Here is a 19,486-nt window from a genome sequence, read left to right on the forward strand (position 1 = left end):
CAAGAGAAAAAAAAATATATTTATTCAGCGTATTTTCTGAACTATAGAGCGCCCATACCGGCGAAAGAAAAATCCACAAAAAAGCTGCACCGTTGTATTAGCCGCATGGTTCAAAATCTAAAATCTAAAAAGTAGGGACTTATAGTCCGGAAAATATGGTCCTATGCACTACTGACCAAAATGTGTCAGATAAATAAAAAAAAAAGATAGTCACATATTGAGTAATCAAAACATTAAAATGCTTATGGTCCTAATGTTGCTTGATGGCCACCAGGTTCTTCAGCATGTCAAAAGAGTTTCCGTCAGGCTCCACTGAAACAATGCCCTGCTTCATACTGTGGACTTGAAGAAAGCCATTGCTATCTAGACCCACCACCTCAGCTTTATCTCCATCCTCGCTCCAAAGATGTACCAGATCTCCACTGAAACAAAACAAAAACAAAAGACAGGTGACTTTCTGTCAAAGATAAGCTTTTATAAAATAATATCCATCGCACCCATTTAAAGTATATATTCTAGTAAAGTAAGTCAATTAACGAACAAGTTCCGTTCCTACGCTGGTGAGGCAACTTGAATTTCCGTTTAAGTTGCAATTAACCCTTTAATACGCTCCCATCCATCCTTTTTCTGCAGCTCATCCGGGGTCGGGTCGCGGAGGCAGCAGCTTCAGCAGGGAAACCCAGACGTCCCTCTCGCCAGCCACGTCTTCCAGCTCTTCCGGAGGGATCCCCAGCGGAGTTGTTTTTGTCAACGATGACGATGATGAAAATATTACGTTAGCACCCCTTTTTTTCATGACGAAAACAAGCCACTACATGCGGAAAACTTAAGAAAAAAGAAATGATTTGACATTGCCAGAAAGCGAGTGTACTTCTCTTCAACAGGACGAACAGGTCGTTCCGGGAGACTGGGTTCTGATCCGGAGCCTAAAAAGGAAACACTGGAATTCTCCGAAGTGGGAAGGCCCTCACCAAGTTCTGCTGACCACACCAACTGCAGTAAAGATTGCAGCACGAAACACCTGGATACACCTTGCTCATTGTAAAAAGGTCATCTCAATCGAGACACCCGACAAGGGAAAGGTAGGCAAGTCTGGTGACTAGGTGGGAGCAGATCAATAGGATCTGAAAACATTTTAGGCCAGTGAAGAACTATAAGCCACCCTACCCTATTAGGGGTGTCTCGATCGACATGATTTCCGCGTGGATAAAGTTTGAGATTTTGAGCTGTGTAGTTTTGGTTGCAGTGAAAGCTTCGTATACACCGATAAATAATAATAATGGACATTCAATTAAAAATCTTAGATTACCTGATGTAAAGAACTTTACATCATGTGCCAGGAGCAACAATATTGCTGACTCTGCAACAATGATTTGTTTGCCGACTAACAAAGTGACAACTGCTATTATACCATGGTCCGAAGTTAAATTGAGTGAAGCATCCGTTTTCAAAGTAGGACGACATGCATATAGTGCACAAAGTTATGGACGCCTGTACACATGGTACTTAACTGTGAGAACTAGAAGATGGGATGGACTGGTAGCAGAAACAGGACAAGATTGGTCTGATTGGACGACTGAAAAATGTGCAAAAACCCTGCGGAAGAAACTTTCATTAACACACGTAGCGGTAGGGATTCAGTTAACTATTAACTCGACAAATTGGGGATGCGACAATAATCCATGTGAAGAATTAGATTTAAACCCATATTCTCAAGGGGTAGATCCTTATCATACGATTGTAATTTGTGTATCTACCGTTTTAAAGAATCCCGTTGAAGCTACCCCTACAGAAAATATAGAGACTGAAACTTAGATGAAAAAAAGATCTAAATTGGTGCTAAAATTTAAAGGAAAACTTTCTGTAGATGATCACTTTTTGGCTGTTACGGGAGTTACTCAATTAGGAAATAATTGGCTGCTATTAATGGAATCAGCTGCTAAAACTGCAAATTCTAGCTGTGTTTCATGCATGGGTCCGAGACCATTGCTACGAGTAATTCCAGCAGCTCTTCCATCAACATGCCTTTTAGAAGTAATGACAAAATTAACACCTAATGCGGACTGCATTGCTTGGAATGAAGTGTACCCTGCGACTAAGGCAACGAAAGATAAGCCTATCTTTTCTACTGATGTGGCAGTGGCTAACTTTACTTGTGTTAATCTCACAGGAACACAAAATAGAGTGGGAAGCTTATCATCAGCGTGGTGTAAGACAACTCTGCTCCAAGCAGGTACACAACTGCCACGCAGCGATGTGTGGTGGTGGTGCAGGGGTACTAAATTATTTGATTCATTAAAGGACGCCGTTGGAACTTGCGCATTGGTGTCACTTCTCTTACCAGTGTCTATTATTCCATCTACAGAAGGGGACATTCAAAGAGCGGTTGAAGCCCACGAATCCCCCTATTTTTATTCCAGGAAAAGACGAAGTGCTTCCTGGAGGGATGGTGATGTGACCTATTTGGATGCAATTGGCCAACCAAGGGGCGTACCAGATGAGTATAAATTGGTAAATCAAATCGCAGCGGGGTTCGAATCCATTCTTCTTTGGATTACACAGAATAAGAATGTTGATTGAATAAACTACATACACTATAACGTGCAAAGATTGGGGAACTTCACTGAAGAGGGATTTATAGCTATTAAAGAACAATTGGCAGCAACATCACTCATGGCATTTCAAAACCGCATCGCAGTGGACATGCTGTTAGCAGAGAGGGGAGGGGTTTGCGCCATGTTTGGGGACCAATGTTGTACATTCATTTCTAACAACACTTCTCCGGAAGGGTCCCTCACAAGAGCCATTGCAGGCTTGCGCACCCAAAACCGTAAAATGAAGGAACACTCAGGTGTGACTACCTCTGCATGGGATGAGTGGTGGAACAAAACGTTTGGTCAATATAAAAATATGGTATTTTCTGTAATGATTTCTATAACAATGTTCACCTCAATCCTTGTACTGTGTGGATGTTGTTGTATTCCCTGCATTCGCGCTTTGCTTGTCCGACTTATCTCAACAGCTCTCGCTCCAACAAATTCCAAACTACAGGAAATATATCCGTTGATTAATTACAGAGGTGCTGGTGATGGAGGAGACTGATGACCAAGTTGATGACGACGACTGAATTTACCTAGGAGATCCTATTCGTTAATCCAAAACGCTCAAATACATTAAAGTTAAACAAAGAAAATAGAGGGGTTTACATTTGCTATCAAGCTAGTGATTTGATGGAATTAAATTCTTGGAAGTTCCATTGATGATAATTTATTGGGGCAAATGTAGAATAAACAGGAGGGAATGTTAGAATAATATGAAGAGGTTATTATACATTTGCCGTGATGCAGCTTATTTTAATATGTAGTGCATATAACATGTTGCAGTTTAATAGAGTGAACTATGCTGAGTATTTACAGTCAGAGTGGAGGTACAGGAGGACACCTCTACTGCAGGGAGGGGTCTGCAATTGGCAGGGCGGCGGCACTTCTTCAGAAGTGAGGATGAAGTAAACAACATCGTGATGAGGCCTGATAGAGGAAGTTGACGTCAAAGTCAGCTGCGACTCACAGCGGCTCGCCAACGATAAACCGGACTAAACCAGTTTTAGTAGACGAACTGTACCACCCTCGAGTGTAATCTGATTTCTTGAAGTGTAATCTGATTCCCCGATGTTATAAAAGGGAATGTGTGAAAAGCATCGGGGAACAGAAGGAAGATGAAGTTGCCAAATAAACTTTGTTAACCTCTCTGTTTCCACTTGAGCTGAATGCCTCTCTTCTTTTAGCTACGAACCCTATATGTCAAATTGGCGAACCTGACATGGAGCAATTTCTCATCGCATGACTGAGTATTTTTCATATTTCTTGTGTGTTGTTTTAATTTTGCTCTATTAATGCATGATAATGCTCTCTCTTACATGTTCTTAGAATATTTACAAATTTATTTTTTCAGTTATATGCGTAATTTTGGCCTCTTTTGTTTTCAATTCAATAAATGTTTTTCATAATTTTCTTTTCTTTTTACATATTTTCTATATACCTTTTGTCATCCAAGGCTTAAATAAGCCTTTATACTTCCTTGCGACTTAAGGGAAATGTTTGTTATATGAGGAGATTACGGTAGACTGAAATTTGTCATATGCAAGATTTGGGTCTTCATTTGAGTAAACCTCAGACCAGTTTTTAATTTTTAGGTCCAAGGCTGTTAGAATAATATGAAGAGGTTATTATACATTTGCCGTGATGCATCTTATTTTAATATGTAGCGCATATAACATGTTGCAGTTTAATAGAGTGAACTATGCTGAGTGTTTACAGTGAGGGGTGATACAGGGAAACACCTCTACTGCAGAGAGGTGTCTGCAATTGGCAGGGCGGTGGCACTTCTTCAGAAGTGAGGATGAAGTAAACAACATCATGAGGAGCCCTGATAGAAAAGTTGGCATCGAAGTCTGAAGCAAACAACATCGTGCTGGGTCCTGATAGAAGATGTTGACATCAAAGTCAGCTGCGACCCATGGCGGCACGCCAATGATAAACCGGACTAAACCAGCTTTTGAGAAGACGAACTGTACCGCCCATGAGTGTAATCTGATTTCTTGAAGTGTAATCTGATTCCCCGATGTTATAAAAGGGAATGTGTGAAAAGCATTGAGGAACAGAGGGGAGATAAAGTTGTCAAATAAACTTTGTTAACCTTTCTGTCTCCACTTGAGCTGCGTGTCTCTCTCCTTTTAGCTTACGAACACTATATGTCAAATTGGCGAACCTGACAAAGGCAGTAATGGAACATTGTGTTCTTGGTCTTATTTCTGATATATAAGTTGTAACCTTTGTTTGTTTTGTTTTAATCGAAATAATTTTTAAAAACAACAAAGACGGGGAGATGGTCACGTATATCATTAGAAGTTCATTTAGTATTTTATAGTCAATTTTATTCAGAAATATATTATCTATAAGTGTAGCATCATCAACTGTTATTCGACCAGCTTTCATAATCACATGGAACAGACTGTTGCTGCACATGGTATTTATAAAATCTGTTGTTTTTGGTGCCCATTTGGATTTAGCAAGTCAATGATCCTGATATCCTATAAATAAAACTTAATGTTTGATGTGTTTCTTGTATTTCAAGAGTTAAACATTCCATTATGTAATTTATTGTGTTCGTCAAGCTCTCAATTTTACTGGATTTTAGAGCTTTGTCTATATATATTGCAACACCCTCAACCTTCATATATCCTTCCAGTTCAATGTCACTAATTTTTTCATTATCAAGCCAAGTTTCTGATATGGCAATTATTTTTAATATTTTCAATTTAGTCAAGTATTCTTTGATTTTTAATTTTAGGTTCTATAGAGGCTTCTACTATTAAAGTGTAAAACTGCATTTTCCATTTTTATATTTATGTTGAAATAATCATCCATGTAGTATTTAAAATTTAATGTGCTCTAATTATTTTTGAAAAAGTGGTTGTCTGTGACCAAATTATTTTTATTATAAGGTGTTATAATAAAGGTGTCTGTCATTGTTTTTTAAGTAGATGGTTTTACATCGGGTGCCACTAATGAGTCTGAACTGGTTATAAAGTGGCTCGTAATAGCATTCAAATGGTCAGACAGGTTTGTTGTATTACCTTGTGTTGCAGCAACAACGGCGAGGCACTGTCGGCAGAGAGTTTTTTGTGTGTTGTATATTCCTTTTTATGGCCGAAATAATTCCACATTTCGGATGTTGACTTTCTTTTCTAAATCTACTGCCGCCCTCGTCTCTTCCATGTCGCCTGTTAGTGTTTTCAGAGCGCAACACAGTGGTGGCGGTGAGAATGGAGGGGGTGGGGGAGTGGCCAGTGACTGGCAGGAGGGAAGGGGAGATCGAGATAGGCTTTGCATACAGTAGCTTGCTGTTTCAATGAAGCTATGAACAAATTTTGCGTGCTCGAAGAAAAATAAAAAAAAGACAAAAGCATTACACGTCCTACGATGTGACAATCGTGATGTTCAAACCACACATCGTGCAGCCCTAGTGTCAGTCCATGTTTCTTCTGGTATATCTTCAATTTCATCAATGACCAGGTTTTTTTGTATTGTCTGGACTTCTAGATAGTCCATCGTATCTGTTATTAGATGCATAGTCATATACTTTGTAAATTTCTCCTTGCACCTTTTTATAGTGGTCAGTTTGATCCAGCTGGACTTTTTTAATGTTGTCTACTTCATTCTAAGTCAAATGTATGCTCGTTTTTATTTCTTGAACTTCCCTGGTAATGCTGTCAAGTTGTGAGGAGGTAGAGTATTATCAATTTAACAAATGCTTTAAAATTGTCATGCTGCTGTTGCGTGCCAAGTTGCCAGGGCTCATTGCTAGCTAGTGGTTGTCAGTGGATTTGCCGCTGTCATTGGGTCGTTTTGAAGACTTTTGACCGTAATGAGTGCTGCCGCTGCTGCCGAGGTCTCTGTTGGGCGTGGTGTGTGGCTATTGGTGGTACTAGTTGCTTGTGCCAGACCCAATGGGCCGCCATTAGAACAGTGGAACAGTCATTGTCAGAGTGGCCTAGGCCACTGTTGACTGGCAGGAAGCACTATGATGGACCCGGACCTGGCATCTAACTATTAAATGGATACATACACACAGTTAATAGTTGCCAAAGAAATTAATTATATTATCAAGTTTAAAACAATGCTTACAGTTCAATAAAAAAATCAAGTGAACATGTACCTTCATGATTCAGAATTGGCAGAAGTGTCTCCGCTGGCAGAAAGCCACAAAACGGGTGCACAACTCAAACTATTCAGAACAGGAAACCTTAAATTTAGCAGAAGTGTGAACCAAAAGATGTCTTGTAAGCTGAAACTGTTAGAATAGAGGAAGTGCGTGGACGAGTGTGATAATGTCTGAGTGTTCAAGTTTTCCATTCTGTATGAGTAGCATGTTCAAATTGCTTTTCTGTGCCTGCAAGAAAACCACACGGGAGCAGGAATCTTTTAGCTTTTCTCTGGGCCTTCTCACTGAGAGGTTTGGCAGACTGCTCCTCGCGAGTGACAAAGACAATCTTGGTTTTGATTCATGTGTGCAGGTTTTTACAGAAACATCTCTGACATTGTAAATTGGTCCTTAGATGCCGAATGAAAACATCTTCTATACGGTGGATGATCGACGACGACTGAAAATGGTACCATCGTGAAAGTCCTCCCTCCCATGAGGCCGGTCCTCTGACATCCTCCACCGAGAGAACAAAAACTTCATCCACGAGCCACGAGTGTCTCGGCCAGCGCAGAGATTGTCACAGGTCAGTACGTTGTACACAACAAGATAGTAAAAAACTAGAGGTTTCTAGTTTTTGAAGAGATAGTACAGATTTAACTTTGTTATTTTCTGGAAGAAATACAGGTTTAACTTTGTTATTTTGGAAGAGATAGTACAATTTAACTTTGTTATTTTGGAAGAGATAGTACAATTTAACTTTGTTATTTTCTGGAAGAGATACAGATTTAACTTTGTTATTTTGGAAGAGATAGTTTAGAAATAACTATTATTTATTTATTTCTAGGAGACGAAAATAGTTTCTCTATTTTCACAGACACAGAACTGATCAATCTGTTAGAGTGAATGTGTATTGTATGAATGTCCAAAGTTTGAGAAATCTAAAACTGGCCAAGGGTTGTGAATAAAAACACCCAGGAATACCCGCTCCAAGTTGGGAGTAGAAGCTTGGTATTCGACCCAGAGTCAGGCACTTTGAATTTTTCTCAACACTGAGGAACCATAACTCGATATCTAGAAAGATTAAGACCGTCGGAAATGGCGGAAAAGTTGACCAAGATAATTAGCTGTCCACTTTCCGAATCTGAAATAAAAGAAAAATGTTTAGTTGAAATTGACGAATAAGGGAACAATAAAATTTACTGGAAAATGGCAGGAAAAATATGGATTTTCTGGGAGTGTGGACAAACGTGAAGATTTAAATAGACTTCTCAGTGAATTGTCTCTTAAAGACAAGCAGAAGAAAAGAGACAACACCCACGGTAAAGAGTGGTTTTGTTGCAAAGCCCTTCTTGATAGGGCTAGACAAATTCGAAGTTGTAAGACTGCAGAAAAGAAAAAGAAAGCAAATGACGACTTGACAACTACCAGATGAAATATCTGAAGAACAAAAACATGACCAAAGAAATCATATGAAGCAAATCATGACCAAAACCAATATCAGACGTGTTCAAAAGGTTCAATGAGTCGTACTATTAATCCACTGGTGCCAGAAATGAGTTATCAAGCGTATGATAATTACCAAGTTCAGGCCTACCTAATGGAAAAAATGTTTATCCAAAATGATGACCCTATTTTTGTGTACAGACCATGGACCCCAACTAAATTTAGAGACATTGCGAGAGCACTCCCAAATTCGAATGACGATTCTGATGCGTTCGTGACTAAAATGACAGACATGGTCCATGTTCACCGCCTAAAGGCGGGAGAATTGTTGAAGCTATTGTCACTAACAACAGGGTCGAAATTTGGCGTCATAGTTCAACAGTTTAATCCGAGACAATATGATGGACAGTTCATTACCTATGAGGAATTGACACGTCCCGACGGCGGACAGTTACGCTGAATTATGGAAAGATGTGCCGACACGTTCAGAAAAAGTGCTGATCCAAAGGAAATTGCGGAGTGCACCCAGAAACCAGAGGAGTCTGTAGATGATTTCTTTCACACACTCCACGCTGTTTTCAAATTGCACGGCGGGATTCCAGAGGATCAGCGGGAATTGTTTAACACCCATCTAAAGTAACATTTCCTGAATCAAGTTTGATAAGAAATTTGTAATTATAAAACAAACAAAAAAAAAGCAAGTGTGGAAGCAGTTCTACATCAACGTGCCCGTTTAATTTATTAGGCCATGATGCACTGACACAATCGGACATCAATATCACAGTCAATAAGCAGGGGCAAATTGAATCAAACGTCAAAACCCAAAAAGGGCGGTGACATGCAACACGTGGCTAGTCTGCATGTTACCAGCAGATACAAAGAATGTCCAGCCGCTGACCCCAAGTATACCAAAATGTTCCTGAAATTGGCTGAACAGAGAGTGCAAGTCAATCACATTTACGAGAATGGGAAGTGGTGCTTTGCAACTGGGTACTCCTTGCGCGCGAAGTGAAACCGTTACTTCCTCCTGGTCATAACAAAATTGTTTGGACACTTGAGGTTGACAAAGCTTTTGAACTTGTCAAGCATGAACTCATTGATTATCACTACCAAATTACGATAAACCATTTGAGCAAACAGTGACTGCAAAAAATGGTTTAATGACCCCCGTGTTGCTGCAGAAACACGGAGGAAAATGAAATCAGTTGCATACTAGTCACAACAATTGGATCCAGTGGCGAGAGCCACGTCAGAGTGTGTTCAAGCAGTCCTCACTGCTGCTTTAACGGTTGAGGCATCTGTGGAAATTATCATGCTCCACAAATTAACATAGAAAGTGCCGCACGAAGTGGCGGCCCTTCTTTTGGAATCAAAAAATGACATTTTTGTCCACCACACGACATTCACATCATCAGCACGGCGACCTTAAAGTCACAGGGACATATCACACTCATACACTCAGCCCGGCGTCACTTCTTCCCGCACAAGTAGATGGCACGCCACACACGACTGTGGAAGCCGCGTCCAAATTACCACCAAACTGCGACCTGACCTCATGGACACTTTTCTCCCGACTGGAGAGACAGTTTTTTTTTACGGCAGCAACAGGTTGGGATTTTCTTTAGCAAAGCAAATCAAAATTTAGTTTCAAGGTCGAGTGTCACAGCCTGAGCTCTGTTGGTCAAAAAGTCTGTAATCCAGGTGCCTGTGAGGGGTGGGAAGCCAAGAATGCCCAGTTTGTCAATGAGGATGTCTGGGATGATTGTATTGAATGCTCAACTGTAGTCCACAAAGAGCTTCCTATCATAGCTCTGCTGTTGTTCCAGGTGGCCCAACACAAAATGCAGAGCAGTGTCGATGGCGTCTTCAGTGGATCTGTTAGCTCGGTATGCAAACTGGTAGGGGTCCAGTGTGGGAGGAAGGCAGTGTCTGATGTGCTGGAGAACCAGTCTCTCAAAGCACTTCATTATGACTGGTGTGAGATCAACAGGACGGTAGTCATGCAGGTGGATTGTGGGTGACTTTTTGGGGACAGGAATAATGGTGGAAGTTTTCACGAAGGAGGGGATGACTGCTTGAGCCAGGGAGCGGTTGAAGATCCTGCAAAAAACATGTTGATATATGATGATAGCTGGTGGGCACATCTCTGAGGACTTTGCCTGGTATTTCGTTGGGTCCAGTGGCTTTCCTGGGGTTTACTGCCAGGAGCGCATGCCTCACATCGTGTTCCTCTAAAGTGAGTGAGGGGGTGTTGAGGCATGGAGTGCGGGGGTGTGGCGGTTGGGGTGAGTCAAAGCGAGCAAAGAAGCAGTTTAGCTCCTCTGCCAGCGACGCACTCAGGTCTACCGGTGTTATGCTACCTCCTCAGAAGTTGGTGATGCGCTGTAGACCTTGCCACACCTCCCGTGGACTGTTGCTGGCAAGGTGGGTGTCGCGGGTTCCCTTTCGACCTCCTCCAAAACAAATGGCGTAGCCAGAATATGTGCAACAGTGATGTTTATCGTGCAGCCCTTCCAAAATGTAACACAGTGAAAAGTCCCCCAAAAGTCCAAAAACCCAAAAAGTGACAATATAGTAATTTACAAAAAATAAAGGGTGTCTATCTATATATATTTACAAAACCACTGAATGGAGTTCAACCATAACTACCATATCAGCTACTTTACAAAATGCGTCACTGTCTCGCTCTCCAGTACTACCTTCACTGCAGCACCTCTCACTCTATCTCCTTCCCTCTTTCCAAACAACTTACTTTATATAAGATTCGCCCCTCCCCTTGGGCATCAGCTGACATAATTGACGCGCGAAACAAACATATTTAAGGAACGCGGAAGCTCCCCCGCTGTTTGGTCTTCCTCTATGTCGTGGCTGTTGTCTGCCACGTCTCGTGACTGGTGAGTTGTTCAATTGAACATGCGCGCGTGTGTCCATGTATGCTTCCATTCATAATAAAACTACCAAGTGTGCACCCTCGGTCGCTCTATTAAAACTGTGACTGACGTGGTATTGAAGTGGTGCCAGGTGGGTGCGTATGTATTTCACGGGATGGAATTGAATGCATCAGTATGGGAATGTGCGGTGCATGCGTGTGCGCAATTGCGCTTCCGGGACCATGCTGTGCTGTGCTGTCCTTATTGACGGAGCTGCTCCGTCACAGTGGGACTCCAGCCTCTTCTTGTAGTTTGTTTTGGCTTGCATAATGCCTTTTTTTCAGGTCAGCACGGGCTACACTGTACAGAGCTCTGTCGCCTGACTTGCAGGCAGTGTCACAGGCCTTGAATAGTGAGCGAACCTGGCTGTACATCCTGGGTTTCGTGTTTGGGAAAGTCCGAAGGGTCTTGTTCAGGGACACAGTTTCCATGCAGAACTTGATCTAAGTCCAGTACACACTGTGTGTAAACATCGCGGTCCTGTTGATCAACGTGGTCCCAGTCTGTGTGATGGAAGCAGTCCTGTAATTAATCCATGGCCGTCTCATGCCATGTTTTAACAGTCTTAGTGGTGGGCCTACGCAGGTGCGAGCAGCAAGGACAGGTGGTCTGAGTGGCCGAGGGGGGCGAGGGGAATGGCTCTGGACCCGTGCTTGATGTTCGAATAAACATGATCAAGAGTGTTTTGGGCACTTAACATGCTGGTGGAACTTCGGGAGTACAGTCTTCAAATTGGCCTTATTAAAGTCTCCCGCTACTATATGAACGCCATCAGGGTGGGCCCGCTGTTGTTTGTTGATGACGCACGTGAGCAGCGAGAGCGCCGTGCTAGTGTTAGCATCAGGAGGGATGTAAACAGCCGTGATGATCACGACTGTGAGCTCCCTCAGGAAATAATAAGGCAGACATTTAACGGACATGTACTCAATGTCGGGGGAGGAGAAAAGTCACAAAATTTAGTATAGAGTATGAGCAACGTCTTGAGGCTGTTCTGACAAATTTTCAGTCAGCTTCGTTCAACGGGCTCCGTGCAGTACGTTAAAATGTAAAAAAAGTAAATTTTTGTTGCTACTAGGTGGCGCTATATGTAAAGCAGAATATAAACATATAGATGTCTTTGGGTCACGACTTTTTATATACAGTTGAAGTTTGGAATTTTTAGGAGCAAGTGCACGGGAGTTATTAAGCATTTTGTCCATTGTGGCGAAAGTGCATTAGTGCGAATTAAGCGCAAACTTTTTAACTTTTTTGTTGGCGCCATTTACGCCAACGTCAAAGCATCAAATTTTTCGCCAGGCCCGATGAGACTGCAAAGTTTGCTGAGTTTTTGAGCATGGTCAGGGGGTCAAAAAATGCGACTGAACGCGGAGAACATATAAAAAATATAATAACTAGAGCTGCGCGCACCTATAAATGGCCCTCGCTGCCCTGGCAATGTTGGGGTACTGGCACATTGAAAATGTGAAATATTTAAAAGAAATAATGTGAAATATCTTCAAGAGGAATTTTTGTCTTAAGTTAGAGCAGCTTTTGTTGGCAAAGGCACGTCAATGTTTGAAGTAAGGCCGATTTCCTGTGCAATTTAGCATATGGCTCCCGGATGCTTTTTCTTAGGTCTTGGCCTTATATCTACTCCATAAAATTTTCAAAAAGCTTGGTGACCGGGGCTGCTTTTTTGAAAAATTCAAAGGGGCGATAGCGAGACATTTTTAAAAAACTACACGACAAACTAATAAAATATCGATGATTTTGCCAGGCCTAATGCATGTGCAAAGTTTCAGGAGTTTTTGTTCATATTAAGAACTTCAAAATCAGCGTTGTTTTATTAGCGAACTTGTGAAGCCACGCCACAGCTTTTCACGAAAAGAGACAAATTCCGTATTGTGACATCCTCGAGGCCTAAACACACATCCGAGCAAGACCTTGTTAACCTACTCAGAGTAAAATATCAACAAAAATAACTTTTATTTGCTTTAACCAGTTGGTGGCGCTACCACTACGATGAAAAATAAGTTGGTAGATGTCTTCAGGGTAGGAGAATGCTCAAAAGTGAAAAATTTCTAGAAGATAGGATCATCTGAGTCATGTGACAGGAGCTTTTGTTGTGAAGGAGAATAATCAGAATTTGCGGCATTGTAATAGCCACGCCTTTCGTCGAAAAGTCACAAAATTCGGATCAATGTCTTGAGGCTGTTCTGACAAATTTCAGTCGGCTTCGTTAAAAGGGCTCCGTGAAGTACGTTAAAGTGTCAAAATAATACATTATTTTTTTACCACGAGGTGGCGCTGTGTCCAGAACAGAATAACAGCATATAGATGTCTTTAGGTCAGGACGTTTTATGTACTGGTGAAGTTTTGGATTTTTTGGAGCATGTGCAGGGGAGTTATTCAGCATTTAGTCCATTGTGGTGACCCGGGGCAGAAGTAAATGCAAAATGGCGGTCACTGCTCGGGCCTTGATAAATTTCTACAAAAACAATAGGGACCTCACAGCGGTCGCTGCTCAGGCCCTAATAATTTCTACAAATCAATTGGGACCTCGCAGTGGTTGCAGCTCGGAACCTAATAATACTAGAGGCAGCAACGATGACCGACTGGTTAGTAAGTCTGCCTCACAGTTCAGAAATGCAGTGTTCAAATCCAGGATCCGGCCTTCCTGTGTGCAGTTTGCATGTTCTCCCCATGCCTGCGTGTGTTGTATGGAGTGCCCTCTACAGGTCAGGCATGAGATCCAGCCCAAAGTGGGAGTATAAGTATCTTGGAGTCTTGCTCACGAGTGAGGATTGGATAGATCATGAGACCAACAGACGGATTGGTGCAGCGTCTGCAGTGATGCGGACTCTGTATCGGTCTGTCGTGGTGAAGCGGGAGTTGACCTGGAAGGCGAAGCTCACAATTTACCGGTTGATCTACGTTCCTACCCTCACCTATGGTCTAAGCTGTGGGTCGTGACCGAAAGAACAAGATCTCGGATACAGGCGGCTGAAATGAATTACCCACGCAGAGTGTCGGGGTCAGAACCGCGGTCATCCAGGAGGGGCTAAGCGTTGAGCCGCTACTCCTCCGCAATGAGAGGAGCCAGATGAGGTGGCTCGGGCATCTTGTCAGGATGCCACCTGGACGTCTCCGTGGTGAGGTGTTCCGGGCATTTCCGACTGGGAGGATGCCCCGAGCACGAACAGGGACACGCTGAAGAGATTATGTCTCCCAGCTGGCTTGGGAGCGTCTCAGGATCCCCCCTGCTTAAACTGATGCCCCCGCGACCCGACCTCGGATAAGCTAATGAATGAATGAATGCATGAATGAATGAATGACCGACCTCAATAAAAGGCCAAAAATGGGGCAAAATTTAAAAGGAAATTATAAATGGCAGACTGCATTTTGAGTTTAGAATAGGGATATATTTTTTAAATCACACATGAACCTAATAAAATATTGATGCTGCTGCCAGGTCTGAGGTTTTTGCAAATTTTCATGAGTGTTCGTACAAGATTTTAACCTCAAAACATTGCCAAGGGAATAATCTCGTTGCACACTTGAGTACAATGACAATAAAGGGATTTCTAATTCTAATTCTAATTCTAACTTTGCAAAAATACAATATCTAGTCACATGGTGTTGCGTTCAGAGATTTTCAGAACAAAATATGGACAATCCGGAACAGTTGGCAATTTTGCACACATTGGAGGGGTTGGGCGGAATCTTTGCACCTAAACTCATCACGTTTCTGGAGACTCCAAAAATGGCATGTTTGTTGAACACTGCACCGCTTAAGAGAGCAAGCCACATTAAACAAAAAATAACACCCAAAAGAGTGGACTGACCGATAGTGTAGAATTGAGTATTATGAAATTCATCAAATTGTGGCAAGAGTTTCAGCCAAAAACAAACGATATACTGTTAGCATGTGTTAGGTTGAATGGATATAAGTTATCCCATATTTTACTCTATTAGTATTGCAAAAGAATTGTTCCACAGCGTGATCTATGTTTGACCATATGGATGAGAGGACTTCACAGAGAAGCGGATGCCTGAAGACTGGATCAACGTCTGCAACATCAAAGGAGGTGTGCCGAGACACACCTCTGAAACAAAAAGGACTGAGACATTTAGTACCAGAGCACTAAAAGGGCATATCTGCCTTTTCAATCAGTGGATGACTGCCATTTATGTCTGTCTTTCCTCTTGTGTCTGAGATGTTTACATGTTCCTGCTGGTGCTCCCCCCTTCATCCCTTAGTGCAAATACATTGTATTGTTAGGGACTTCCCTAATAAAATGGAGGGCTCAGCGGAGTGTGCGCCAGAACGAAGTTGGAGATGTAACTGAGCACACCTCTGTTCGTTCTCCTCGCGAGTAAAAGATCAACTCTTGTCTTCCTTTCATTCATTTTGCCTATGTTCAGTAAATGCTTAGGTGATTGAACCTGACAGCATGTAACTATAAACTAAGTTTCTCATGCAGAAGTGTGAGCTGAACTTACCTGTGAAGCCATCTCTTGTAGTAGACTGGTAGGATTGCCTTTGCACCATCATGTTGAAAGCGGTTTATGAAGCCCTCCAGGCAGCTGACTGTTCGAGCAATAAGCTGTGCACAGGTGAGAGGGTGCAGGTTGCAGTTGTGCTGAATGTTGTATTGCTGGATTAGGTCATTAATGCACACTGTTGGATTACTGTTGTTCACATTGAACCCACAGCCTGGAGATCAAATAAGAGGAGAAAAATTACAACATGGGGGTGTTAATGGTTAAGGTCTGACTTAAAGAAAATATACAACATCAAATTTAAATGGGACTAAACGTGCAAGCTTTATTTACAAGGTGTCACAAAAGTTTCCGACCTCACCTTGAAAGGAAATACACACCATTTCTATTTTCAAAAAATAGACAGTCCAGCTCTTTGTGTGACTAACAAGGTGTTGCTCATTCACCATTGATCAACACACCAGTAATTTTAAACATTGCGGGAAACTTTGACGTATTGTTTGGTTGTTGCATGATAACGACCCAGCTCAGATAACAGGTTTTAGTGAGAAGTGCAGGTGATCATGGATACCGCATCCTTTCTCACACTCCCTCTTCTTCTTTTCCTTTCAGCTTATCCCTTCAGGGGTCGCCACAGCAAATCAGTTGCCTCCATCTTACCCTGTCCTCTGCATCCTCTGCTCTCACCCCAACTACTTTCATGTCCTCTTTAACTTCCTCCTCTTTGGTCTTCCTTTAGACCTCTTGCCTGACACTTGGAAACTCAGCATCCTTCTGCCAATATACTCCCTATCTCTTCTCTGGACATGTCCAAACCATCTCAGTCTGGCTTCTCTGACTTTATCTCTAAAGCCCCTAACATGTGTTGTCCCTCTGATGTACTCATTCCTGATCCTATCCATTTCGGTCACTCCCAAAGAGAACCTCAGCATTTTCATCTCGGCCACGTCCAGCTCTGCCTCCTGTCTTTTCTTCAGTGGCACTGTCTCCAGGTCAGACAACATCGCTGGTCTCACCACAGGTCTTTCCTTTCATTTTAACTGAAACTCTTCTATCCCACATCACACCTGATACTTCTCTCCACCCGTTCCAGCCAGCCTCCACACAGTTCTTCACTTCTTTTCCACACTCTCCATTGCTCTGGACTGTTGACCCTAAATACTTAAACTCCTCACCTTCTTGGTCTCTTCTCCCTGGAGGCTCACTCTTCCTCGCAGGTCCCTCTCATTTACACACAGATACTCCGTCTTGCTACAGCTAATCTTCATTCCCCTCCTTTCCAGGGCAAACCTCCATGGAACGAGCTCCTCCTCCACCTGTTCGCTGCTCTCACTACATATCACAATGTCATCTGCAAACATCATGGTCCATGGAGATTCCTGTCTAACTTCGTCTCTCATCCTGTCCATTACCATAGCGAACAGGAAGGCACTCAAAGCTGATCCCTGAAGTAGTCCCACCTCCACCTTGAACTCCTCTGTCACACCGACAGCACACCTCACCGCTGTCTTACAGTCCTCATACATGTCCTGAACCACTTCAACATATTTCTCTACTACTCCAGACTTCCTCATACAAAACTACAGTTCCTCTCTGGGCACTATGTCATAAGATTTCTCCAGATCTACAAAGACACAATGTAGCTCCTTCTGACCTTCTCTGTACTTCTCTATCAGCATCCTCAAACCAAATAATGCATGTTGTACTCTTTTTTGGCAAAGAGCCATACTGCTGCTCACAGATGTTCACCTCTGCCTTCAGTCTAGCTTCCACCACTCATTCCCACAGCTTCATTGTGTGATTGTCGGTCTCTCCCTCCTTACTGTCCACCCTCGCATTATAAATCATCGTTAGCCCCTTGTTTGGCCTTTGCCACTTCTACTTTCACCTACCGCTGCATGTCCCTGTATTCCTGTCTACTTTCTTCAGTCCTCTCACTGTTCCACTTCCTCTTCGCTAACCTCTTTCTCTGGATCAATTTCTGCACCTCCTCATTCCACCACCAAGTCTCCTTATCTCCTTTGCTTCCAGATGACACACCAAGGAATTTCCTACCCGTCTCCCTGATCACATTTGCCGTAGATGTCCTGTCATTTGGGAGCTCCTCCTGGCCATCAAGAGCCCGTCTCAACTCCTTCCTGAAGGTCATACAACACTCTTCCCCTTTCAACTCCCACCATTTTGTCTTCTGCTCTGCCTTTGCCCTCTTTGTCGTTTTGACCAACAGTCATCTTACACACTACCATCCTATGCTGTTTGGCTATACACTCAGCTACCACTATTTTGCAGTCGCTGATCTCCTTCAGATTACACCGTCTACACAAGATGTAGTCTACCTGTCTACTCCTAACTCCACTCTTGTAGGTCACCCTATGTTCCTGCCTCTATTCACCAGATTTGTTGTGACTGGCTGTTCCTTGACGTATCTTGATGTATCAGTTGCTATGCAGCTGCTATGGTCATTTTATGGTTTGTCCCTTGAGAGTGTCATATAGGCCTTAAGGCTTAACAGTATTTCAGCTTGAGTTACTCAGGAACACATTGTTAGTACGCCAAGCTTTCTTTGAGTGAGGAAGTCAGCTTTCTTTCATGTCTTCTGAAATTTATCACAAATAAGGCACACCGTATTGGGCACAGCGTGGCGCTCACGAGTCAATGAGGCATTTCAGCAACTTTAATAAATGTAAGCGGGCGAATAAGCTCACAGTCGCTTAATCACACAATGCCGATGCCGAACACACTATGTACGGTCACGGTGTTACATCAAAAGCACAACTATCACCCAACATCAACTGAATAGCATACTAGGAAACAAGGACACAAACAAAACAAGGAACAAAGTAGTATAATTAACACAAAACATGTATCTCCCATGCCATTCATATCCCAAGTGCTGCAAGGCATTCTGATAGTGCTTCAGCCTCCCAGCGATGCTACAATACTTTAGCTTAGAATGCATGCAGGCTAAAACATATGAATATATAGATATAGCATGCATACTAGCGTATGTTTTAAAAAAGGCAGCAGAAGCAAAACTGAATTTGGTTGTACTTACCGTATTTTTGCGGCCAAAAGACGCACTGTATCAAAGGGCGCAGCACCAGTTGAGGGTGCTATTTCTGTATTTAATACTTATACTGGGCGTGCCGCACTACGAGGCGCATGCTCGCTCGCGCATGCTAGCTTGCGTATTAATGAATCAATCAAATTTTATTGATATAGCACTTTTCATACATAAAATGCAGCTCAAAGTGCTGTACAATAAAAACATCCAAATTACAACAAAAAACTAAAACCCATTCCACCAACCTAACATAAACACAAGACACATCCACATACACGCTTGAACTCGCATACACACAACACTCGCATTCACACAACCTAATAAACTGTCTTAGTAGAAAGACAGAAAGACATGGCAAGGCACAGAGAAACCATATGAGAAAATGTACCCAGGGTAGGTCATCCGCGCTGAGAGGGATGACAGCCCACGGCCACAGGGAGCTCCGCCAACACACAGACCCAGACTGACCGGGGTAGACCCTACACATAGTGCAGAGGGCCCCGGTCTGCCGGGCCTAAGGAGCCTCTGGGATGAAGCCCCCTGTGAGAAGGCCAGCCACACCTCCCAGCGCGGAGGCCCCCCTTGAGGAAACACTGGAGCTAAAATATATGAAAGAAAATGATAATGCTAAAAGAAAAAGAAGCTAAAAATTAAAATAATATAAAAAGACAGAGCTAAAATAGATATAAAAAAATGATAATACTAAAAAACTAAGAATTTGTAAATTAAAAGACATGCAAACTCCACACAGGATGGCCGGAGCCGGGATCGAACCCACGCCTGATGCTGTCTCTCACTGTGAGGCCATCTTGCTAACCAGTCGGCCACCGTGCCGCCAAGACTAAGATAAATCATTTAAAAG

The 19,486-nt window shown here is 42.6% G+C and overlaps 1 protein-coding gene across 6 annotated transcripts in view; it reads right to left on the bottom strand.

The window, feature by feature from the left end:
- hlcs (holocarboxylase synthetase (biotin-(proprionyl-CoA-carboxylase (ATP-hydrolysing)) ligase)) overlaps positions 1-19,486 on the bottom strand; it is a 78,084-nt gene continuing 58,598 nt past the window's right edge. For 2 of the 6 annotated variants that reach the window (XM_088280245.1, XM_088280244.1), the window contains exons 9-10: positions 15,561-15,774; positions 1-422 (exon numbers count right to left, since the gene is read on the bottom strand). In XM_088280245.1, coding sequence (XP_088136371.1) covers positions 251-422; positions 15,561-15,774 — 386 coding nt within the window. In that variant the 3' untranslated portion in view covers positions 1-250. Of the gene's footprint in view, positions 423-598; positions 1,597-15,560; positions 15,775-19,486 lie in introns of those variants that run through there. The other 4 variants (XR_015839643.1, XR_015839642.1, XM_088280246.1 and 1 more) reach the window with 4 other exon arrangements.

This window comes from Idiotropiscis lumnitzeri, chromosome 17 (assembly GCF_059441095.1).
Source record: "Idiotropiscis lumnitzeri isolate Australia: NSW breed Sydney's pygmy pipehorse chromosome 17, RoL_Ilum_1.0, whole genome shotgun sequence".
Lineage (NCBI taxonomy): Eukaryota > Metazoa > Chordata > Actinopteri > Syngnathiformes > Syngnathidae > Idiotropiscis > Idiotropiscis lumnitzeri.